The 21,922-nt window shown below is 41.8% G+C and overlaps 2 protein-coding genes and 1 pseudogene across 2 annotated transcripts; 1 reads left to right on the top strand and 2 right to left on the bottom strand.

The window, feature by feature from the left end:
* Nucleotides 1-2,993: 2,993 nt before the first annotated feature.
* Nucleotides 2,994-5,368, bottom strand: ATP5ME (ATP synthase membrane subunit e). Its single transcript, XM_054652341.2, has 4 exons — nt 5,211-5,368; nt 5,004-5,058; nt 4,643-4,741; nt 2,994-3,133 (listed from the first exon to the last, which is right to left on the bottom strand). The coding sequence occupies exons 1-4, from the start codon at nt 5,244-5,246 to the stop codon at nt 3,108-3,110; spliced, it is 216 nt and encodes a 71-aa protein (XP_054508316.1). The 5' UTR covers nt 5,247-5,368; the 3' UTR covers nt 2,994-3,107.
* Nucleotides 5,369-6,810: 1,442 nt separating this feature from the next.
* TMEM175 (transmembrane protein 175) lies at nt 6,811-19,134 on the bottom strand. Its single transcript, XM_054652000.2, has 10 exons — nt 18,837-19,134; nt 18,451-18,489; nt 17,435-17,532; nt 16,288-16,339; nt 15,411-15,446; nt 13,927-14,010; nt 13,134-13,298; nt 11,277-11,355; nt 9,483-9,624; nt 6,811-8,931 (listed from the first exon to the last, which is right to left on the bottom strand). Exons 1-10 carry the CDS (start codon nt 18,966-18,968, stop codon nt 8,268-8,270), a joined length of 1,491 nt encoding a protein of 496 aa, XP_054507975.2. The 5' UTR covers nt 18,969-19,134; the 3' UTR covers nt 6,811-8,267.
* The window catches only part of LOC143692267 (S-adenosylmethionine synthase-like), a 16,905-nt pseudogene continuing 14,058 nt past the window's right edge, over nt 19,076-21,922 (top strand).

Raw genomic sequence — 21,922 nt, 5'->3', positions numbered from 1 at the left:
CCAAACAGCAGTTGTGCCATTAGAAGGCAACATAAGCCATCAAAGAGAAGTGGGGGCACATACAAGGCCTCTGCTGCTGGCAGAGCTGTGAGGGTGGCAGTTCTGGCAGAAAGGGAGGGAAAAACTGACAGGGAGATTGGAAAATGTCTTCAGCCACCTCCTGTATATCTGAGAGAAATGCTTACTATCGTCTTTTCTGAGCTGGCCACAGCCTGACTTGAACTAAGCCTGGGAAGTGCTCCTCTTCTCCCAGGCAGGAGGAACAGGAACAACTCAACATTCAATCAGTTCTTCAAACAAAGAGATGGTATTGAACACCACAGGGAGGGTATGGATCCCAGCTCCACCTTTCAGGCAGATGGGTTTCATGTCTTGGTGCTCTGTAAAGGGATTTTGTCCCACCAGCATATCCAGATCCTATACAAGGAAAGCTCAGAGAGTACTAGATCCAAGATTTTAGATTCACTCAGTCTAGGCTGAGTGTTGTTTCCATCCTCTATCATAAAACTTGCAAGAGGAAGATCTTTTTTCTCTGTACCTCTTCCTCTACTCCTTCCACAAAACTATAGGAGTAGAAAAAACATTCATTAGATTCAGTAGGAAACCATTCCACTCCCTTTCACAAAGCAGCAGAGTACTCAGGAGTCACACAAATGTAGTTCCAGCAGAAGAACACATAGATGTAGTGTTTTCCAGAATACAGAAAAAACATGAAGGGTCTTCCCTCTAAAACCCTTTGAGAGGAAAGGCTTATTTTCATTGCTTCTTTCCTTTTCTTGGCCTTTTTTTTTTTTTGCTTGAACCTAGACAATCATCTATTGTCTATCCAGAATGGGGTGGCAGAGAACTAATTTGGTCCCTCTGAAATGGCTGTAAAGAGATACATGGTACCTTTCCCACCCCACTTCAGAATTCTTCCCAATCTAAGAGGAATTACAAGGACAGCTTTCTTGCCTGAAGCCAGTTCATGGAAAGTGTGTGGGAAGCGTGGCAGACCTCTCTTGCATCATCAGGATGTGCAGCAGGTCACTCCTTATGAAAGAGACACATTACAATTTGTCTGTAACTTAGTTTTGAGGAACATCTGTCCATCTGTGTTGCTTAGAATATCTGACTAATGAGTCAGCACCAATTCCTCAGGTCACAACATAGCTTGACAAGCCAGAATCAAACCTGACTGCTCTGCCACATGAAAGAATTGAGCAATAATTGAGCACTGTGATAACAAAACTGAAAAAAAGATGACATAAATGCAGCAGTGATTCACTGCTCATTGTCCATGCAGACTGGTGACAGGTGGTGTCCCTCTGGGGTCAGTACTGAGGCCAATACTCTTCAACACTTTTGCCAGCAGCACGTACAGTGGGATCAAGGGCACCCTCTGTTTGGCACCAACACCAAGCGGTGTGGAGCACCACTGGCAGGCAGCAGTGCCGTCCAGAGGGGCCTGGACAGGCTGGAGGGGTGGTGAGTCAAGGGGTTAAGTTAGAAATGTAGTTAGTAAAGAACAAGGAAATTAATCAATACCAGGTGGGGATAACTGAAACAAGGCTGGGGATGACAGGTGATATATGAAGTATTGTAAGAGTGCAGGAGCCATAAATAACAATGGCTTCTAAGAATGAGAGGTTTGGACCGTGACCTGCAGGCCAAGGAGCACCTTGACACAGGTGAAGAGCTGTGTAAGCTCTTACCTGAAGATGTCTTACTCCATCTCCAGAAGCCCACCGACCAAATAAAAGAGGACAATTGGGCAGATGTAATGGATATTCAGCTAATTATAATATTAGGTGAGAGTTAATGTTTTTATAATAAGCAAGGTAGAAACCTGGAAGCCATTTGAATATGTAAAACTTTTTTGGATAAACAGAGAGCAGGTGTTTGTGACTTTTTTACACATGCATTTGGAAATTACTCCACATGTGTCCAGCACTGTAATTAATGCACCCTCTTTTCAACTTTAATTAGTTGAAGAGTTGTCTGTCCATGCTGCAGTGTGTCTGTGCAAACCCCATGAAGGCCAACAAGGCAAAGTGCAGGGTCCTGTACCTGGGTTGTGGCAATCCCAGACACAGCTACAGGATGAGTGGAGATTGACAGCAGCCCTGAGGAGAAGGACTTGGGGGTGATAACTGATGAGAAACTTAACATGACCCAGCCATGAGCACTCCCAGCCCAGAAAGGCAATGGGATCCTGGGCTGCATCCAAAGCAGCATGGGCAGCAGGGCCAGGGAGGGGATTCTGCCCCTCTGCTCTGGTGAGACCCACCTGGAGTACTGAGAACAGCTCTTGTGCCTCCAGCAATAAACATGGAACTGTTGGAGCAAGTGCAGAGGAGGCCACAACATTGGTAAGAGGGCTGGAGCACTTCCCCCAGACAAGCTGAGAGAGTTGGGGCTATTCAGCCTGGAAAAGAGAAGGCTGTGTGGAAACCTACTGGCAAACCTGCAGTATCTGAAGGGTTCTACAGGGAAGCTGGAGAGGGTCTCTTCATCAGCAACTGTAATGAAAGGACAAGGTGTAATGGGTACAAACTGAAAGAAGGGAAATTTATATCAAATATTGGGAAGAAATTCTTTTCTAGGAGGGTGGCAAGATACTGGAACAGGCTGCCCAGGGAGCTGTGGGTGCCCTGACCCTGGCACTGTTCAAAGCCAGGTTGGATAAGGTCTTGAGCAACTTGATGCAGTGAGAGGTGTCTCTGCCCATGGCAGGGACCAGATGATGCTGAAGGTCCCTTCTAACCCTTGACATTCTGTGACTCTATGAAACTCCCCAGTCAAACCATTTAAGTAGTGCCTTGCCAATCTCCTCCACCTGCCCATATATATAAAATTTTATGTATTTTCTTATCACAATCATTACCTGTGGATAATGGGAAATACAATGGAGTATTTCAGTTGCAACAATAGCTACATTGTGACAGTTGTTCCTGTCACATTCTGTCCCTATTTTTGCTGCTGTTCTGTGCAATTCACTCAAAAATACCAACTGAAGTGGAGTAAGTACTTTATTGATAGAGTATCACACAGAGTTCAAAAACCATTGGACAGCTTGGAGCCTAGCCATGCACTTCCATGTGCGAAATTCAGATGAAATCTGTTGTTTACTTCAATATGGAATCTTCACTTGCTAAAAGGGAAGAAAACACAAACATGATTAAAGCTATTAGCCACGCAGAACAAAAACATGCAAAGCATAAAAAAACCCCAAAAATAAAGCCTATCTTTATGTAATTTCCTTCTGGCCAGTATTTATCATTCCCACTTCTGTTTATTCAACAGAATTGTAATTAACAGCTCTGGGTTGATGGCAAACTTTTAAGTTTACTCAGCAGTAAAAGACAGTTTTCTGAACTGACAAGTCAAATGAGCCCAGAAAAAGCTACCACTGCAGGTATGTCCATCTTAAAGAACAATCTTCAGCAACTGCACTGCACATAAAGAGAGTTTAACAACTGCTTTTCTGAAAAAAAACCAGATCAAACCCATTGTTGGGAACAAGAGATGTGCCACCTATGTGCCACTTTTAAACAGATTCAACATTCTAAAGCAATAATCATGAAAATTTCCTTACTAAATGGCCTGGCAACATTACAGCACAGCCTCCACCTCCAAAAATACAGAAAGTTTAATCTAACTAAAGAACATCTTAAAGATCCGTTTTTTTTTTAGTCCATGGCCAACAGAGATAATGTATTTAAGAAGGCAAAAAGCTTTATCTCCAGTAAGTCATAGACAAAACATATTTTAATTTCTGTATATGTAGTTAATTTAATTATAGTGTTTTGTTCAATAATAATTTTGTTTAGAGCAATGCAAATGTTCTTTCACATGGAAAGAGTTACAGAGCGCGTATCTGCACCAAGAGCAGCCTGAGTTGTTTTCTTAGTTTTAAGTCTACCTAAAAACCCTAGGTGAAACAAAGCTAGAGAGTACATTCCTCTGTATGGCAGAGGGGAAGAAATCCTCCATTAGACCCACAGAGGGAACAGAAGAAATAATCCTAAGGAGAAGGGAAACAATGCTGCAGCAGGAATACTACGGTGGAAGGGAATGAGAACAAAAGCAGCAGTATTAGCTGCAAATGATGCCCTCCAGCACACCCTCTGCACGTGAGAGATACAACAAAAGCAGCTCTAACACTGCAATATACAAAAAGACCAAGCTGACCTCTAGCAATACACGTGTGATGCCACTTAAAAGTCTCAAGTTGCAATTACGTACTATTGCCTATGCCCTATATTTAGTCATATTTGTGAGGTTCCTACACTGCATGGAGCAAAGGGATTGCTTGCACATCCAGATGAAAAAGGGACATGACAGCACAGCTGATATATAGATTCAGTTATTCCTCACAGAATAATGAGCATCTTTTAGCAGTTTGTTTCCTTGGTGGAAATTCAGCCCTTTACCAAGTCCTGACTGTTGCAGAAGTGTTACGGTTTGCTCTGACAAGCTTTTCAAAATGCAGACATAATGAAACAGCAATACTATTTACTCCTCACACGGCCCTAACCCGCGCCTCCAGGGATTAGCTGCAGGCCCCAGTTTCTCTTAAGAGCACTGCGGTGGAACACCAGTCCTGCAGCCTAGCGCCTGCAACACAGTGTGGGATGAATACACTAAACCGAGAAACTACCTTCTGCAAGCTCTTTTGCAATTCGCTCCAGTTCTTCACGTTTCTTTTTCTCCTCCGCCTCTATTCTTCTCTCTTCTTCAGCAATCGGCTTCAGGTAGTCTGCCATCAACATAAGCCCTTTAAAACATAACTTCCCGAACCCCCGGCGGAAAGCTCCGCTCCTGCGGGTTCGGTCAAAAAGGAGCAGAAGCCAGTTTCGCTGGCAGAAAAGCACATTTCATAGGGATCTGGGGTTTCACACTAGCAGGGCCGCCCGGCAGGGCCGCGGCCGGGCCGAGGGAGGGAAATGGCGGCCGGGACATTTGAAGGTGCCCTTGAGGGGCGGGCGCGGGGGAGCGGCCGACCGGGACGCCGCACTCACCGTATCGCTTCTTGCCGTAGATCATCCCCACGAGCAGCGCCGAGTACCGGGTGAACTGCGGGAGGCAGAGACAAGGACGCGCCCTTCGCTCAGCCCACAGGCACGGCCGGCCCCCATCGCCCCGCGCCCCGGCCCGGCGGCCCGGGCGACCCTCCCCGCGCCCCCGCACCCCCGGCACAGCCCCGGCGATCCCCCCAGCGCTCTCACCTTGATGAGCGGGGACACCTGCACCGGCGGGATCATCCTGGCGGTGGCGGCGGCAGCGGCCGGAACTAAGCGCGGCGGCAGGAAGGGGTGGGAACAGCCGTGACCGGGAAGCCAAATGCGGTGCCGCCCTCTGCTTCCCGAGCGTCGGCGGGTCCGTCCCTCAAAGACCTCCGGCGGCGTAGGGGCCGCAGCGTCTCCGCCACGAGGAGGGGCTGAGGGAGCTATGACGATGCAGCCTGTGAGAAGGGTCGAGGGGATCTCATCCATGTTTTTCAATGACAAATGCACACAGACTGAACGGCAGGAAATTCCTTGTAAATGGAACAAAAGATAACCACTCTTTTATTTTTTAATAATTTTTTTATCTCATAGGGGTAATTGGACATTAAAACCTGTTGAGCGCTTTGAAAACATATACTAGAATTATTTTTTCATTGTCAAGGTAGTCAAGTATTGGTATAGGTTGGCCAGGGAAGTGGTGCAGTCACCTTCCCTGGAGGTGTTCAAGAGGCATGAGGATCGGGTGCAGGTGATGTGGTTTAGTGGTCTATGGGTTACAGTGGCACTGCTGAGTGAACAGCTGGACTGGATGATCTTAAAGGTCTCTTACAACCTTAATGATTCTGTCATTAAATGGTTATGGTGTCTCTGTGCAGATGCTCAGTCGGACTGGACAAAGACCTCTGCAAGCCACCCATCTAGCCAACCCTGCTTCAAACTGGAGGGTTGGACTAGACGGTCTTCAGAGGCCCTTTCCAATGACATCCGTTTTGTGGTTCTGGGATTGCAATTACTGTATTTCAGTTTAATTTTCATAGATACAAAATCCTGTGGTCATTAGCAATTCTATCAAGAACAACTAGTTACAGTTATATTTGGGAATGATCTCCTACTCGAAAATGACACAATTCAAATTGATGAAGTTTGTTTCTAAAGAACTTGAAATGATGCTAAATGACCTCTCTTTATATAGAGTCTCATATCATGTTTGTGCTTAGGTTTAGGTTCTGATATATTACCAAATTTGGGTTGAATAATGCTATTTTGACTGCAAGCAAAAATAAAATGGTTCTTTCTACTGCAGAACAAATTACTTATTTGTAAGTGGGGTAAACAAAAAAATCAGAAACAAACCAACCCAGAAAAACCAAACCAACCAAAATGACGCATACACACACACAAAAAAAAAAAAAAAAAAAAAAGCAGCATTATTGAGCCAGTACAGTGCCTAGTAATATTTATACATGGCTTTATACAAAGCATCCTTATAAAAACTGAAATGAAACTCCTTGGCTAGTTTTTGGGTTTCATTCTCTTCAGGTACCATGAGAAGTAGAATCAACATTTCTTTACATCACATTAAAAACACTTTGGTATTTTGTAAAAAAAATCACAAAATTGCTGAGGTTGGAAGGGACCTTAGTGACCTTGTAGGAAAAACCCACCTAAAGTAATTTTAATTACAGACATCAGCCTTAAAGTTCACCTACAGAGAAGAAATAAATGGCTTGAAGTTTTGTTTCTTCACTGATTGCAATTTATTACAAATACACATATTCACTACTTACTATGTGTCTGCTGCACATTAGAAACAAAACCATACAGAACCAAAAGTGCTTTTATTAAGTATCAGAAAAAGTGCTATACACAACACAATGGAAGTAATTTAACCACAACTAGGTATTAATCCCCTTGAATAGCTGAATGTACTCTTCATGAGAAGTATGTAATATTCACAATGACATATTCGGTATCAAGGTGCTTCAAAACAAAAGCACAAGTGCTTTCAAGACTGATCTCAACTGAAACAAGATATTTGTTTTTCACCTGTAATTTCTTCAGGCATATTTTGCCACTTTTTTTTTTCATGATAAACAACAAAATTCCCCAAATGCCTTTCATTATGGCATTAAAGTTGTCAGGCACTAAGATAATTCAAGATACAAATTAATCACTCTGCCAGAGGAAATGTAATGGCTTCTAGGGCAGCCAGAGTTTACATGATTTGAAAAGCACAATACTTATTCAGCTGCATGTAAGTGTAAAAAAAAACAAAAATTCAACATTATCATGGACAGGAACTTCCAGGGGTTAGTTTCTTCTACTGTCTTCCTGAGACTCAGAAATCTGTGGGACCGCTTAGTTGTCCAAACTCAGGAGAAAGCTTAACTCCTTTACCTGATGTGGAACTCTCACACATTGCAGTGTCATATTCTCTTTGAATATGACACCATGCCTTCTGAATAACAGAAGGATGTTCCATTGCCAGACAAAAAACAGACACAAAAAGCCTGAGAAATTAAAACACTTCAGACAAGAAGCTTCTGCAGAACAGAAAAAAAATTACATCTAATCACAGAGCTCTTTTCCCTCAGAAAATGTCAAAGCTAGTTGAAACTTGGATGCAAAGCCACATGAATCCTCATTTGTTACACACTTTTAAAAAAAGAATAGATGTGGCCAAAGAACTTGTGTTTAGATGGCTTGGAAGACTGCTATCACAATTGCAACTCCCATCTAAACTCACACAGAGCCACTCAGATTTCTAACTGCTATCCCCTGTTTGTGACTATGCAGGACAGACCATTGAAAAAAACCATTAAAAAATTTAACACTGGGAAAAAAAAAAAAAAGAAACCAGTAACTTGGTTCTACTATGATGTACCATCCAGAAATCCAGATGTCTCTGTGTTTTCCATGCCTCACATTCTCTTACATAGAAACTAAACCAACTTCTGTGTTTGGCTGCCATTTTCCTGGGTATCTGTGCACTTCTTAATTGATCATTGCTGCAGTTACATGTCAAGCAGCATTTTTTTCTATAAGGCAATACCAGAAGAAGGGGAACATGCTTTTATTTGCATCCCCTCTTTATCCAATATTTTCAATAGCAGATTTTGGAGAAAGGGTCTTGAGAATGGCCAGCTTAAACATAAATATGCCCCAGTTATGGTCAATACAGGCTTTGGTTTACATCAATATAATCCACACACGAATATAATGCGAGTTAGAGGAGCTGAAGTTGATCTCTTAACTTCACATGCACTGTGCAGAAATTTAGGACAGTGTTTCATTTGGAGACAAACATGCCTCCTCTTCTTCTAACAATACAACCTTGTGTCTGGAGAAAGACATCACAGACTTTATGGCAGTTAAAGAAATTCTAACAAAAATGCGCAAGGCAAGAAAAGCAAATGGGATTACAATCTGCATAAGATGGAAAATTGCAGTGCTAAATTCACTTAACAAGCAAGTTAGAAAGAAGGCCCCCAGGCTTACGCAAGGGTAAAGAGCCAGCTTGGCAAACATGAAAGCATGCTCCTTGCCACCATATCTAGCAAAGGCATGCAAAGTTTCCTCTTCATTGAGAAGGGCTGTAGTCCATATTGCAAACTGAAATATGCTGGCAAAGAAAGTGATCACACAGCTGACCTGAATGGCTTCTATTTCATTATGAGACTTTTCTGCAAATTCACTGGTCAGCTGGTAAGCTAGTGGAAGCCCACCAATGAAAGCCAATGAAAGTATGTTGAGCAGTCCCATTAACCGGGTAGCTTTTGTTACATAAAGGAAAAGAGAGTGATGGACAAACCACAGGAGACCAATTGTAACAAATGACCCAAAGTAAGCAAGATAGTTTGGCCCATATTCACTTAAAGCTTCAAGAAGACTGCCATGGAACTTCTCCTCAACTTCTCTGGGGTCAGGAACATTGTCTTCACTGTGGAGAGAAAAATTAATTTACTTTGCATATTCCTGTTATAAAAACGTATCTGGAGCAAGACTGAATTATGCTGCTTTACTTTGAGAAAGTAGTGAACAACAGGAATCCACCCTGTACTTCTCTAGTAATTTAGAAACAGTGTTTCAAATAATAGCTGTGCAAAGAAATAATATATATAAGGAAATTTGAATGCAGGTTGGTATTCCTTTGGGTTAATAAAGTTTATACAGAGACTAAACAGCTTTTATTGACAAAAAGCTTTCATCTGAAAACATACCTAAGCAAAAAAAGGAAGCTTTGTTCTTCAAGACTCTACATCCCAACATGTATTATGCACACTGATGATCATTACTGCTGGAATGTGGGTGTTAAAAGTATCTTTGGTTTGTGCTCTGTGTCCTTCCAGAAAATCATACTTTAAAGTAACCACTGCAGATTTTGGAGGTCAAACACAATGTTTGATTAATTTTATTTCCTCAAATGTTACACACCGACAGAAGTTTATGTGTTTAACAAGACAAAGTGTAAGAACCAGCACAAAGCCTTACCATATATCCAAAATGAGCAGCGTTGCTACAATGGCATAGACTCCATCACTGAATGCTTCTACTCGTTCCTTACTCAGAGGCTCACTGAGGTAAAAGGTGAAGGTTTCTAAGCTATGAGGTTCCTCCTCTTCACCTCTCTGACCTGGAAACAAATCCAGAGGCTTAATCATGAAAAGAAGTATAAAATAAGGTAGTTCAACAACCTACCTTTTTTCCCTATCTGCCTAAACTTTTCTTTGGACAAAAGGATGCCAGTCACTCTACTGACAAAAGGATGTCAGTCACTCTACTTTTTTTGGCATATGTGCCTCTCCCTGAAATTTATGTTTCTTTCAAGACAAGTGCTTCAGGAACAACAACAACAAAAAAAGCTTTTTCCTTTAAACTGTATGGCAAACCATTAATAATGACTCCAAGCTGTAACTGAACAAAACAAATCAGATGCTGTACTTCAGGAAGCCCTAATAGCTCTAGGGCTGCTATGACAGCTTGGAGAACTTAGACTACATGGTAGTAAAAACCTGTTTTGAAAAAAACCATGGGGGCTGAACAAGGATATTAAACTCACTTAAAATAATTCAAGGTCTAGTTTTTATAGGAAATGTTTAACACATCTCTAAAGAGTGAACTCAGAAGTGCCTAGCTAGCGAAAACACACTGCTTCAGGTATATACATATAAGGTTAAGGTTTCACAGGAATGCAAGCAGGTGTAATCACAAGAAATTCAGTAAAGCAGTATTTCAGCCATCTGATAGGGTGAGGTAGATACGTGACCTGACTGCAAACCACACTGGCCCCATCACAGTAAGCATGGACAATATTTGTATGTGTTTATTCTAGGCTCTGAGTCTGGCTTCATCCTTTTAGAACATTTCTGCCTCCCTGTTATTGCTGCCACATGGGGGAGTAAGGAGTATGGTCACATTTGCACTGGAAACAGACAGACTTGTACTAGTCTGAACAGCAGCAGTAGAAGTACAAAGGTGTTATTCTTCTGCCCCAGCTTGGGAGTATCAGTACCAAAGACATTATCTCTTCAGTGGTTTTGTGGTCCCTCTCAGAGGGACACTGCACCTTTCAGCTAAGTAGGTCGCATGATATCCCCTGCTCCTTTGATTTTAGCAATGCCAACCTCTTTCTCAGCAGGATTTAAGAGCAGCTCAGGTTGCTATGGTTGTGCACTTGTTACTCCTGACACAAGGAGGGCAGAAAGCACATGAGGGAAGGAAGCATGGGTTTAGGCTAACTTGAGACATGTGTGAAGGCACATCTTTAGATTATAGCAGTTAGATTAATGAATAATTAGTAATACCCTGAACAGTTAACTGTTGTGAGAAAGTTTGATTTACAGGTGCAGTGCTTGCCTGTTTGAAAATGTGTGACTATTCAGCATTGCAGGGAAGGAAGTGGTAAAGGCACAGAGCTTGCTTCCTTATGTTCTTCCATCTCCATGCTCCCTCTTGAGGAGGGAAAAGGGATAGAGGGCCTGCCGGTGTCATTCATATACCTACGTGTGTCCGCATGCACTAGCACTATCAGGACAAAAAAGAAAGGTTTTGCACTGGAAAAATGATCTTACAATGTGTTGTGCCTCACACAAATCTCATCACAGGGGAATGAGGGGAAATTAGGGAACAAGGGAGACACTGTTTAGAAGCACATCAATAAACCCTAAAATCACTATGTTCTGAGACTGAAAATGAAAGCAGAACTGAAATTACTTCATTCTGGGCTGTCTGCATAACATGTTGACAACCTAATCTGAACATATGTCTAGGAATTTTGTTACTTACCAAGAATTTTGTTTTTACACCATGTAATTAATCGACTGAGATGCGGAAAAATTATTACAAGTCCAAGAAGTACATAAGACTGTTGGAGAAGAAAATGAACAGTTTATAGTTATCAAAAATATAAATTACCTTCCAGATTTAGTATGAAACTATAACTCTCAATCTTAGAACTAATGACACTGAGAAAAAGAAATCTTGACTTTCAAAAAGAAAAAGGCTCAGTTGAAATGCTCATTCACTTCCTGAATAATGCATGTGGAACAAAATACTGCTTTTTCCTAGCTAATTTAGTACCAGTAATGAAGCAAACTAAAACAAGTAGGGAAATAATTCTGCTGACAAAAAGTGCAGGAATAACTACTTTGGAAGTTGAAGAATTGTCACACATAATCCTTATGGTTCTTCAAATTCATGACACTCTAAGATTTTACTATTTGCGTCACAAAAACACGTTGGTGTGTCCTAAGTGGTTCACATGTTTTGCACAGGTCTAAGCAAGAAGCAACTTGGAGCAACTTGGAGAGTAATTTCACCATTGTTAATATTAAAAACAAACAACCAAACTACAGTGAACAGAGTGAGGAAGAAGAGGAAAATACATTTTCAGACAAAACTAGGCCTTTTCATGTTTGGACTTATAACTACCCCTTTCACCAAGAGCAACCTGATTTCTCACAAACTTGGGGATTATTTAAATACTGCCAATTCCTGTGGAATCTGTCTCAAAATCCATCTTTTCCTAAAGAACAAGAGCAATGGAAGTTCAGTATACATTCAAAAACTAGATTTCAGTTCTGAGTAGGGGTTCCAGAAAAGAGTTAAAGCTATATTAATAAGTCGGAACAACTCACTGACATCAACTAAAGATGGAAGAGAAAAAGACCATGTAAAAGCAGTCCTTGAGAGGCAGGTGGCCTCTGGTCTCCCTTCTCTGTTTGCTCTTACACCCTAAGTTAGTGCAGCAATTGCATTCACTTTTCTTCAGCTTGTGCAATGTGGTCTTCATTTCACATAAGCTTCCTCAACTACTTCTGGTGCACAAGATACTAACATAGAGTTTGGAACACCTACTAAAAACAAACAAAAAAGCAGGCACAGCAAGTAATAATTTAGCAGAATATTCTTTCTACACTATACAAACTCATGGATCAAGTTACAGTGATATATGTGATTAAATACATTCAATGCAAAAAACAACACCCTAGAATGTAGCAGACTCCATAGAGCTTGGGAAAGCTCCATGGAGGATTGAGGCTTAACAGTAGGAACTGCTGAGGCATGATGAGACAGCAAAATAAGTTCCTGTCTCTGACCCCCCACCCCAAAGCTTATCTCTGTAACCCCACTTTTCCCTAACCCTACTATTGGACAAGTTTGGATCCCCCTTTACCCTATAAAAAGGGGCTGTTTTAGCCCATTCAACAGAAGAAGAGCTGTCGCTGGACCCTTCACAGACTCCCCAGTAAACCATCACTGTGGAACACCAGGACTTCCCCTTCTCCTCTCTCGTGTCTGCTTCAAGCCTCAGCCAAGGGCACCCTAGCAAGCAAGCAAAAAGCTGAGATCCTAAGAGAGCTGATAATTGCTAAAGAGCTGACAATCTCTGAGCTTGCTAAGGGTAGCCACGGCTGCAAGCTGCCTGGGAATTTGGGCTCTCTGTCTCCCAGAGGGACGGGGCTCCCAGACCATCCTTGCATTGCTCGATAATAAGGCCAAGATCGAGGCTTTATTATACTAGAACTAGCAATGGAGAAAGTGTGCATAATTAACACAGACATCGCTATTTTCATACACAGTCCTAAAGACAGCTAATACAAACTGCTGCATCAAAGTTTTCTGTTAACCGAGAGAACTTACCAAAGGAATAAAGAAAAAAGAAAAGATGGCTGCTAAAAAGCATAAAATTGGTCCTCTCAGGATAATCTTTAAGATATGACGTTTATAGAAATTCTGATTTTCAGATTCCTGTATCTGTTGATTCAGTAAGTGTGGGTGATAGAATCCATATGCTACTATCACAGCCTGCAAGGAAAAGAGCATTACTGAACTTATTACTATTACATATAAATATATGAAGGATTTCAAACATAAGACATAGAACTATAAATCAACACATTCCGAAACACTTGCAAGCTTATTCTTCACTCCCATATGGAAAGTTGGTCCTAGAAACTCTGAGATTTAACACGACACTCAAAGATTTATGTGTCATGACAGACTCTCCTCTGCAGAGTCTGTCATGACCTTTGATCCTTGATGAAGGGGAACGAAGACCTCTGTAACGAGGAACTGAAAGCAACAAAGCACTTCACCAGGAGGAAGAATGCTGCTGGACTTCAGACTGAAAACCTGTGTTCCCTCACCCACTGCTGCATGGAAAACTCAACTGTTCTTTCCCCAAGGCAAAGAGTGGGAAAGGAATTCTGTGAACACTGAGATCAGCTGATTTAGTTGCATAAAACAGCTTCATGGGACAGTGAACTTTTTTTTACATATAGGTACTGTATTATCATAATGAGCATAACTTTGAAGAAGAATGCTATACAAATAACATATTTAGCAATTTATGCCACTCAATAAGAAGCTTAATTTCAGTTCTACACAAGAAAGTCTATGTAAAAGTGAAAATGCTAATGGATAGCTCCAATACCTGTATAAGGCCAATGACAACAGCACAAACGCTGAACAGGAAGATGCCAAAAGGTACCCCTGGAAAGGAGGCCATTAAGGAAAACTGGAAAAAAAATAACAAGATCATATATTTAATTAAGAAGCAATGTAGGAATAACAGTAGAGAAATAGAAGCACTCTTCATTCAATATTGAAAACATTAATAAATCTACATAATAATTTGCATTTCATCATAATTCCACTAAATGCTATTTCTAGCCACAAATACATGCAGGCATCCCAACCAAAGGCATCTGGAGAGATGGTTTTGCTCTGGCACTGACAGTGATAAACCTTAGCCATTCTGGCACTGTGCCTCCATAATAAAGTGCCTCCAGAGTGGCTTGTACCTGAGCATAAAGCTTAACTGGTTTTAGTTGACATGATGTCATAGCTGTGAAAATTCTTGATATTAGGATACCTTTTTGAATCTTTTATTTTGTATACCTCCACGGCTCCTTGTTGTATTAATTTCTGCAGCTTCTTTAGGGGAGGATGAAAAAGGAAAAAAAAATTTTAAAAAAAGGAGAAGAAGAAAAGCAGGGTGTAGTGTTAAGGTAACATGGACAGCTTTCTAAAAATAATTCCAGCTTCAAGGCAAAATGAAAAGTATGTTCTCTTGCTGATAAAGATCATCTTACTGACCACAGCCTTATTTTTTGCAGACTACATGTAAGACATACATATCCACATAGAAACAGGTGCCTGTCCTACTTACATATACAACTGTCAAGATGCATTTTAATCAACTGTTTTGTTCTGTTAATATAGTATTCATTTGCAAATATTCTTTTAAGGCCATATGACCAAAAATTGTGCAGATTTTAAACATAAACCCTCAGCTGCCAGAATCAACCTTGCAGAGCAAATCAGAAGTGATACCACAAACTTGGTCTAAATTACAAAAGGAAAATGTCCTGCCATATAAGGAGGAGTTTGAAACACAGTTTTATTTATCTTACCAAAATTCTTATCGGATAATCTGGACCTTCTTCAATACAGTTGCTTTCTTAAAAGAAATCATGGGAAATTTTTTACCATGAAGGTGGTAAAACATTGGCACAGTTGCCCAATCCCTGGAGATGTACAAGGTGAGGTTGGATGGGGCTTTGAGAAACTTCTTCTGGTTGAAGATGTTCCTGATCTTTGCAGGGGTTGGACTATAGGAGCTTTAATGGCCCCTCCCAGCCTGAACTATTCTATGATACTATGACTTCCCATAACTGTAAGTTTTGTTGCTAGAATACCCATTTTCTGCCAGGTCTAGAACATGAAGTATTTGAAAGTTATAAAATAGCTTCATGAATTTTAAAGAAGCAACAGTTAACTACAATAATGGATTCAGGGTTTATACTATAACAACACTTTCCTGCGTTTCTGAATACTTTGGTAAAGTCTTTCCAAATAAATGAAGAAACAAACAATGTAATTTAAACAAATTTCAGATTTTAGAAAATTACTTACAGTATATGGCAAGAAGGTTATGATCATCATACAAGCCTAAAACAGAAAAAAAGCATTTTGAAACACTATGTATTTTCTGGACACATCTTCAATGAGGGCATTGCTTGCTTTGTATTTTGCAAGGAGATCAAATGCTTGTACTGCATAATGAAAAATACCCATATTTCTGAAGTTCCTGAGTTTTGACAGCAAATGGCTACTTTTGTTCACATCTTCCATGTTCTCTATGCAAATTGTACAAGCTTATTGTAGAAAACACTACAGTTTTCTGTGTTACCAATACCCTAGGTAAAAGTTTTGCTGTGGTTTTTAAGAGATTTCTTTCTAAATGCTAAATATACCACACTTTCTAAACAGTTGTTTCTGATTTGTCAAGAACGTTAATAGCTAATCGTAAATATTTTGCATCTAAAAAAGCAAAATCAAAAAACCCAACCCAGCAAACAAAAGCATAAAGAAACACATTGCTTTGAAAGCTACATTAGGTAAGAATTAGATGCCTTAGGCTATTCTTCTAAAATAATTTCCTCTAGTTTTATCTCATGGAGCTCCAACAGTGCTTTTATTAACAAAATTAGAATAACTGTGTGGTTGCATACTTTCAGAGAACAGAGTTTGAAACAACATTGCAAAATACGCAGTTCCCCCAGATGAACTTCAGACTAACCTGCAGCAGAGCTTCTTTTGGTTTACAGTAAAACATTTGCAAGTTAAAAGCAAGTTATCAATCAGTCACAGCAAAAGTAAAGATCTTTGTATTTTCCTGGAAATATGTAAGAGTTATGCTTTTTAATGTAGAAACTTTTGGATATTCACAGACACATTAAAGTGACCTGTATCTGCTTGTTAACCATCCAGCTTGTATGACAACACTCACCAGATTTAGAAGAGCCAGGACATCATCTATATGTTCTATCACCTGAAACAACCTGTCAAGGCAAGGCAGAGTAAGGTTATCATGAACATGCCAACTCACAAAATATATTTTACAGCACTACATATAAATTGTACATTTATGATAGTATGGGGGAACCCAATTTCCTTTGCCACAGAATTAATACAAGTATTCCAGGTGCCCCACCAAAACTCATGAGGCTCAAATATGAAAGTAATTTGTTAGAAAAATCTTAAAAGCGAGATAAAATGAAGTTCAATCATGGAGCAGTTATTAAGAACCTGGTTTCTATTTGAATGGCAGAGTATTTTCAAAATTTTAAGGCTTAGAATAATTTCTCCTGAAGAGACAGTACACAAAGAAAAAGCTTTCCTTGCAAGTGTCCCCAGATTTTGTTAATGAAACTCCTCATTCACAAAACTATCACTTAGAATGAACAGGACCCATCACCCTCCACGAAACCCTGAGACTGTACCTTAGCATTTACTTATACAAGCAAAGAGAAGCACTGGAGTAAAGGAATGGATGTGGGATATCAGCTTCAAATACTGAATTACAGGTTGCACACCTTTATTGGAATGCAGCCAATCCACTTGCATAGCAACATTTGTAAATTTCAAAATTCAAACAAAAACTGCCCTGGTTCCAGCATGACGCCTGCGTGCCAATTTCTTTTTAACCACCAAGACATGGCAGGTGGGAGTGTCCACAGCTCTATGAAGTACAGAATCTACAACATTACAATTGACTTTGCGACAACTACTGCTGAGGACAGAGATGAGTTTTAGGCCAGCTGTACTATATCAGTTCCTTTGTTGTGGAGCATGCAAGTTACAAATTTATGGTTTTTTTCAGCAGAATTAGAAGTCTAATTCCATCTAGCCTTCAAGGTAAGAAGAAAAGTTATTCTAAAAGATACATAATGCTTGTTTTACTCTGTATGAACTATGGCAGTGGTGTAAGAGTAGCTTTTCACTGCTAAGAGTAGCATTTCTTTACAATGCTTTTCTAATATTATTCAACAAAAGACAATTCAGAAGTCTGGCAGCAAGACAGAAATACATCAGAGACATGGTTACCTCCTGCACTTTCTAGCTTTTAACTTTAGATTTAAACACCATGTTCCTACCTTACATGAGCTGCCCATGCCACTGTGACTATTAAAAAGGTCATCAAGTAAACTGCAATTTTTGCTAGAAGAAGTTGCTGAACACTTTCACCTAATTTCTGAAACAGAAAGTGACACCCAAGGAAACAAAATATAAATGTTATGTTACAAAATTATTACCAACATCTGAAAAAGAGACGTACAACAAGGTAATGTATTTTTGGAAAATGCCTCCTAAGAATGCAGTTCCCATTCAACAAACTCGTTAGTACATTGCAGAGAAAAGAGTTTATTAGGAACTTGTAAAATAGGCTGAAATGTGGCATTTGATGTATCAACACATCTCATCAATCTGTAAAAAAGGGCTTCCCAATGCTCTATTCACCTTGTTACTCATTTATGCATTCTCTCATCACTGTTACTATAATAAAGCATTTCAGAGGACTGGACACAATATGCCTCTTTTACTTTCACAGCACTGACTTCTGTAGTAGAAGCATTGAAGAGGTTTCATGTGACCATTATTAAAAAGCAGTAAGGAGAGGGTTTAACCTCAGCAAATTTTCCAAATACGACTACAGTGGCTTAAACAGACTCATATAGAATATTTGCTGCAATACAGATCTATCTGAGCTTCTTAAACTAAGATTTATGTCTATTTAAGAGTAGAAAAATAAATAGCGACAAAAGAAAAAACCTGTAAACTTTCTCAAATTATTGTTTCCTAAAATTCCTGGGTATTCTCAGAATTAATTTCTTTTCTGTAGTCTTCTTTTTCCACCTTTGTTTATTCAAATTACATTTATTATGAACCTGACTTTAAAACTAGCATTCAGATTGTGCTATGTAAGCTTCTCTCAGTGATGGTTTATTACCAAGAAGACCAGATCCTTTCTGAAACATGTTTTGGCCAAACGGGCAATGCATCTCTCATAGAAAAGTAACTAATTATAATCTATGGCGAGGATGTTACGTGCTAAACGAGGATGTTACATCTACTTGCGAGGACACAAGAAACAACAAACGGCACGTGATACCTGGTCAGGATGTATTTTTGTGTGAGCCACCGGCAAAATCTGAAATAACAAAATGTTTATTAGCACATGACGTTCTTTTTCTTGTTGAGCACTTCCCTAAAACCACACAACCTTCAGGTACCAGCGGATCGCGTAGCCAGGAGCAGCTCTGGAAGTCACAGCCGTTCCCTGGCCATGGCCGGCCCACCACGGCCGGCACAGCCGACGCCTCTCCGGGACGGCCCCGACACATCGCGACAGCGGGGCGGGCCCGGAGCCGGGCGGCACCGGCGGCCGCGGCCCCGCGGGGGCGCCGGGCGGGCCGGACAGGCGCCACCCGGAAAGCCGGGACCGGCCGCGGCTGCCCCAGGCTTCTCCCTCCCTGCCTCCCGCGGCCGGGCGCTCACCATCACGGTGGCGATGATGGACAGCAGCGCGTCGCTGTAGGCCAGCAGCCGGTGCGATGTCTGCGTGCTGCCGCCCGGCTCCGGCGCCGGGCCCGGGCCGCGCTCCCGCGCCGCAGCCCGCGGAGCCGACATGGCCCCGTGCGCTCGGCGGCGGCGGGGGCGGCGCTTCCCCTCACCCTCAGAGGGGCGGGAGCCGCCCGCTGCCCCTGCGGGGCGGAGGAAGGCTGCTCTCGGAAGCGATGCGGTACATGTCCGTGAGTGGTCGAGCCGCCGGACGCACAGCGGCTGAAGGAGCAACCCCGCCTGTAAAAGGCGTTCCAGTTCACCTGTCCGTTTTCCATAACAACATCCTGAATCCAGTGACACTGACAGTGTGTTCTACACAGGACTGGTCAGGAAACATCAACAGAAGAGGCAAAGGAAAACATCACTCTTAGAGAAGCAATTTATATTCCTCAGACAAATTCCCTTTTTAAAATGGGAATTTCAGCAATTGAGGGAGGTAATCCTGTCCCTTTCCTCAGCCCTGGGGAGGCAGATCTGGAGTGCTCTGTCCCAATCTGAGCCTCTCAGTACAAGAGAGACATGGAGCTCCCGGAGCAGATACAGTGGAGGGCAACAAAGATAATGAGGGGACTGGAACATCTCTCTCACCAGGAAGAGCTGAAGGAGGTGGGCCTGTTCAGCCTTGAGAAGAGGCAACTGAGAGGGGAACCTCAGGACTGTCTATAAATATCTAATGGGTTGGTGCCAAGACGATGGACATAGGCTCTTCTACATGGTGCCAAGCAATACAGCAAGCAGAAAAGCTGCACCTGAGTATGGGAGGAACTTCTTTGCTGTGTGGGTGATCACAAAGAGGAACAGTGTGCCCAGAGAGGTTATTGGGTCTCCTTCAGTGAAGATACTCAAGAACCATCTGGATGCAATCTTGTGCCATGGAGTCTAAAATAATCCTGCTTAAACTGGGAGGTTGGATCAAATGACCTGCCGAGATTCCTTCCAACCTTAGCCATTTTGTGATTCTGTGATCTTGTGAAATAAAGACCTGTGGAACTACAGGGCAGTCAGTCTCACCTCTGTGCCTGGTGAAATCACCATGGAAACTATAGTAAGGCGTATGGAAAATAAGGAGGTGGTTAGTGACAGCCAGTGTGGCTTCATTAAGGGCAAATCATGCCTGCCGAGTGTAGTGGCCCTCTGCAATGGGGTTATAGGGGTAATCATTGAGGGGAGAGCTGACATCACCTGCATGGTCTTGTGCAAAGCATTTGCACCCAGTGGATTGGGTTGGAAGGGACATTAAAGATTGACTGTTCCAACCCTGCTGCAGTGGGCAGGGACACCTTTCACTAGACCAATTGCTCAAAGCTGCATCCAACCTGGCCTTGAACACTTCAGGCATGGGCCATCCACAGCTTCTGGGCAACCTGTTCCAGTGCCTTACCACCTTTATAGTAAAGAACTTCTTCCTAATACCTAATCTGAACCTACCCCTCCTTCAGCTTAGAGCCATTCGCTCTTGACCTGTCACTACATGGTCTTGCCCAAAGTCTCCATCTTTCTTGTAGTCTCTCTTCAGATGCTTGAAGCCTACTTTCTCTTTTCCAGGCTGAACCATCCCAATTTTCTCAGCCTTTTCCCATAGGAGAGGTGCTCCATCTCTCTAATCATCTTAGTGGCCCTTCTCTGGACTCACTCCAGCAGTTCCATATCCTCCCTGTGCTGGGACCCCAGAGCTGGATGCAGGGTTCCAGGTGGGCTCTCACCAGAGCAGAGCAGAGGGGCAGAATCCCCTCCCTCCCCTGCTACCCACGCTGCTTTGGATGCAGCTCAGGACACGCTTGGCTCTCTGGGCTGGGAGTGCCCATGGCTGGGTCATGTCCAGCCTCTCATTCACCATAATTGTCCTGATCCAGGTGGAGCACCTTGCACTTGGGATTGTTAAACCTCACAAGATTCCCATGTGCCCAATTCTCCAGTGTGTCCAGGTCCCTCTGGAAGACTTCAGATGTGTCAACCACATCACTCACCTGGGTATGATCTGAAAATTTGGTGACACAGTCCCTTCATCTGTATCACTAATGAAGATATTGGACAACACTGGTCCCAGTAGGGACCCCAGAGGGACACCACTTGTCTCTAATGACCATCAGGACTCTGAGACATTGACCACTACCTTCTGCATGGTCAATGGTTCAAAGTCCTGATGGATATCTATGATAACTTCTGATTCTATATTTGGACATATTGGAAAAGAATGTATTTCTGTGTGAACCATTTGTGATCATGTATTTGTAGATAATATTGCCAGAGATAAAATTAATCACTTGAATATTCATGCTTGTATTTTTGTTAGAATTGTGTCCTTAATTATCCAGGTCCTGTCACATGTTACAGTTGTTATGACATGATGATTTACAACAACTGTTAAAACAGACCCATGAAAATGGATAAAAGGCTCTGATCACTGTCCATCATAATACAGATGAAATACAAGGTGTCTTGGAAGAAGGATGGAGAGCATCAGTGATGGGACACCCTTTTCAAATGGTCGCTCACTGCTGTGGAAATTTTTAGTAGACTGTTTCACCCTGTGGTTCTTTAAATATTGACTGTTTTACTTTAATAATAGCCAGTTATGTAAAATCACGTGTAATGATCCATCAGCTGCACATAACATCTGGGTGGATGGAAATGGAAGGTGTTCAGCAGCGGGATAAGGAATTGCCCTATAGGGATACCCCAAAAAATTGATTATGTACAGGTATGATGGAGGCACTGAGTTGAAGGTGTGACTGCAGCCATGGCACAAATAATGTAGGAATGAGACCTAAAGCCATGAGATATGATGGGAGATATTCAGTGAAGGGATTATGTGGGCATGATAGGCACCTGATGGGAGTGATAGATCACCAGGCAGAGACTGGATGACTTTTGTTGCTGGATGACCATTATCACTGCAATCAGCAGTGGAAGAAGGAGTGATACTACTGGTTCTGTTCCATTTTGCTTAAAACCCACAGTTTTTCTATTTGTAATTCTTAATGTCCTTGATTTATATATTGTCTGCCCTCCCCCACCAT

Source organism: Agelaius phoeniceus, chromosome Z (genome assembly GCF_051311805.1).
Source record: "Agelaius phoeniceus isolate bAgePho1 chromosome Z, bAgePho1.hap1, whole genome shotgun sequence".
Lineage (NCBI taxonomy): Eukaryota > Metazoa > Chordata > Aves > Passeriformes > Icteridae > Agelaius > Agelaius phoeniceus.
Note: the sequence above shows the minus strand (reverse complement) of the source record. Positions and strands in the feature narration are given on the sequence as shown.

Bases quoted from the DNA above. Each gene is read 5' to 3' on its own strand.
- ATP5ME (XM_054652341.2), bottom strand. From the start codon at position 5,246: ATGATCCCGCCGGTGCAGGTGTCCCCGCTCATCAAG. The intron at 5,059-5,210 runs GTGAGAGCGCTG...TGCCTCCCGCAG, and splicing joins AGGTGTCCCCGCTCATCAAG to TTCACCCGGTACTCGGCGCT. The intron at 4,742-5,003 runs GTGAGTGCGGCG...TGTTGATGGCAG, and splicing joins CTACGGCAAGAAGCGATACG to ACTACCTGAAGCCGATTGCT.
- TMEM175 (XM_054652000.2), bottom strand. From the start codon at position 18,968: ATGTCGGCTCCGCGGGCTGCGGCGCGGGAGCGCGGCCCGGGCCCGGCG. The intron at 17,533-18,450 runs GTATCACGTGCC...TTTCTGTTTCAG, and splicing joins CAAAAATACATCCTGACCAG to AAATTAGGTGAAAGTGTTCA. The intron at 14,011-15,410 runs GTAAGTAATTTT...TTTTTTTTCCAG, and splicing joins TAACCTTCTTGCCATATACT to TTTTCCTTAATGGCCTCCTT.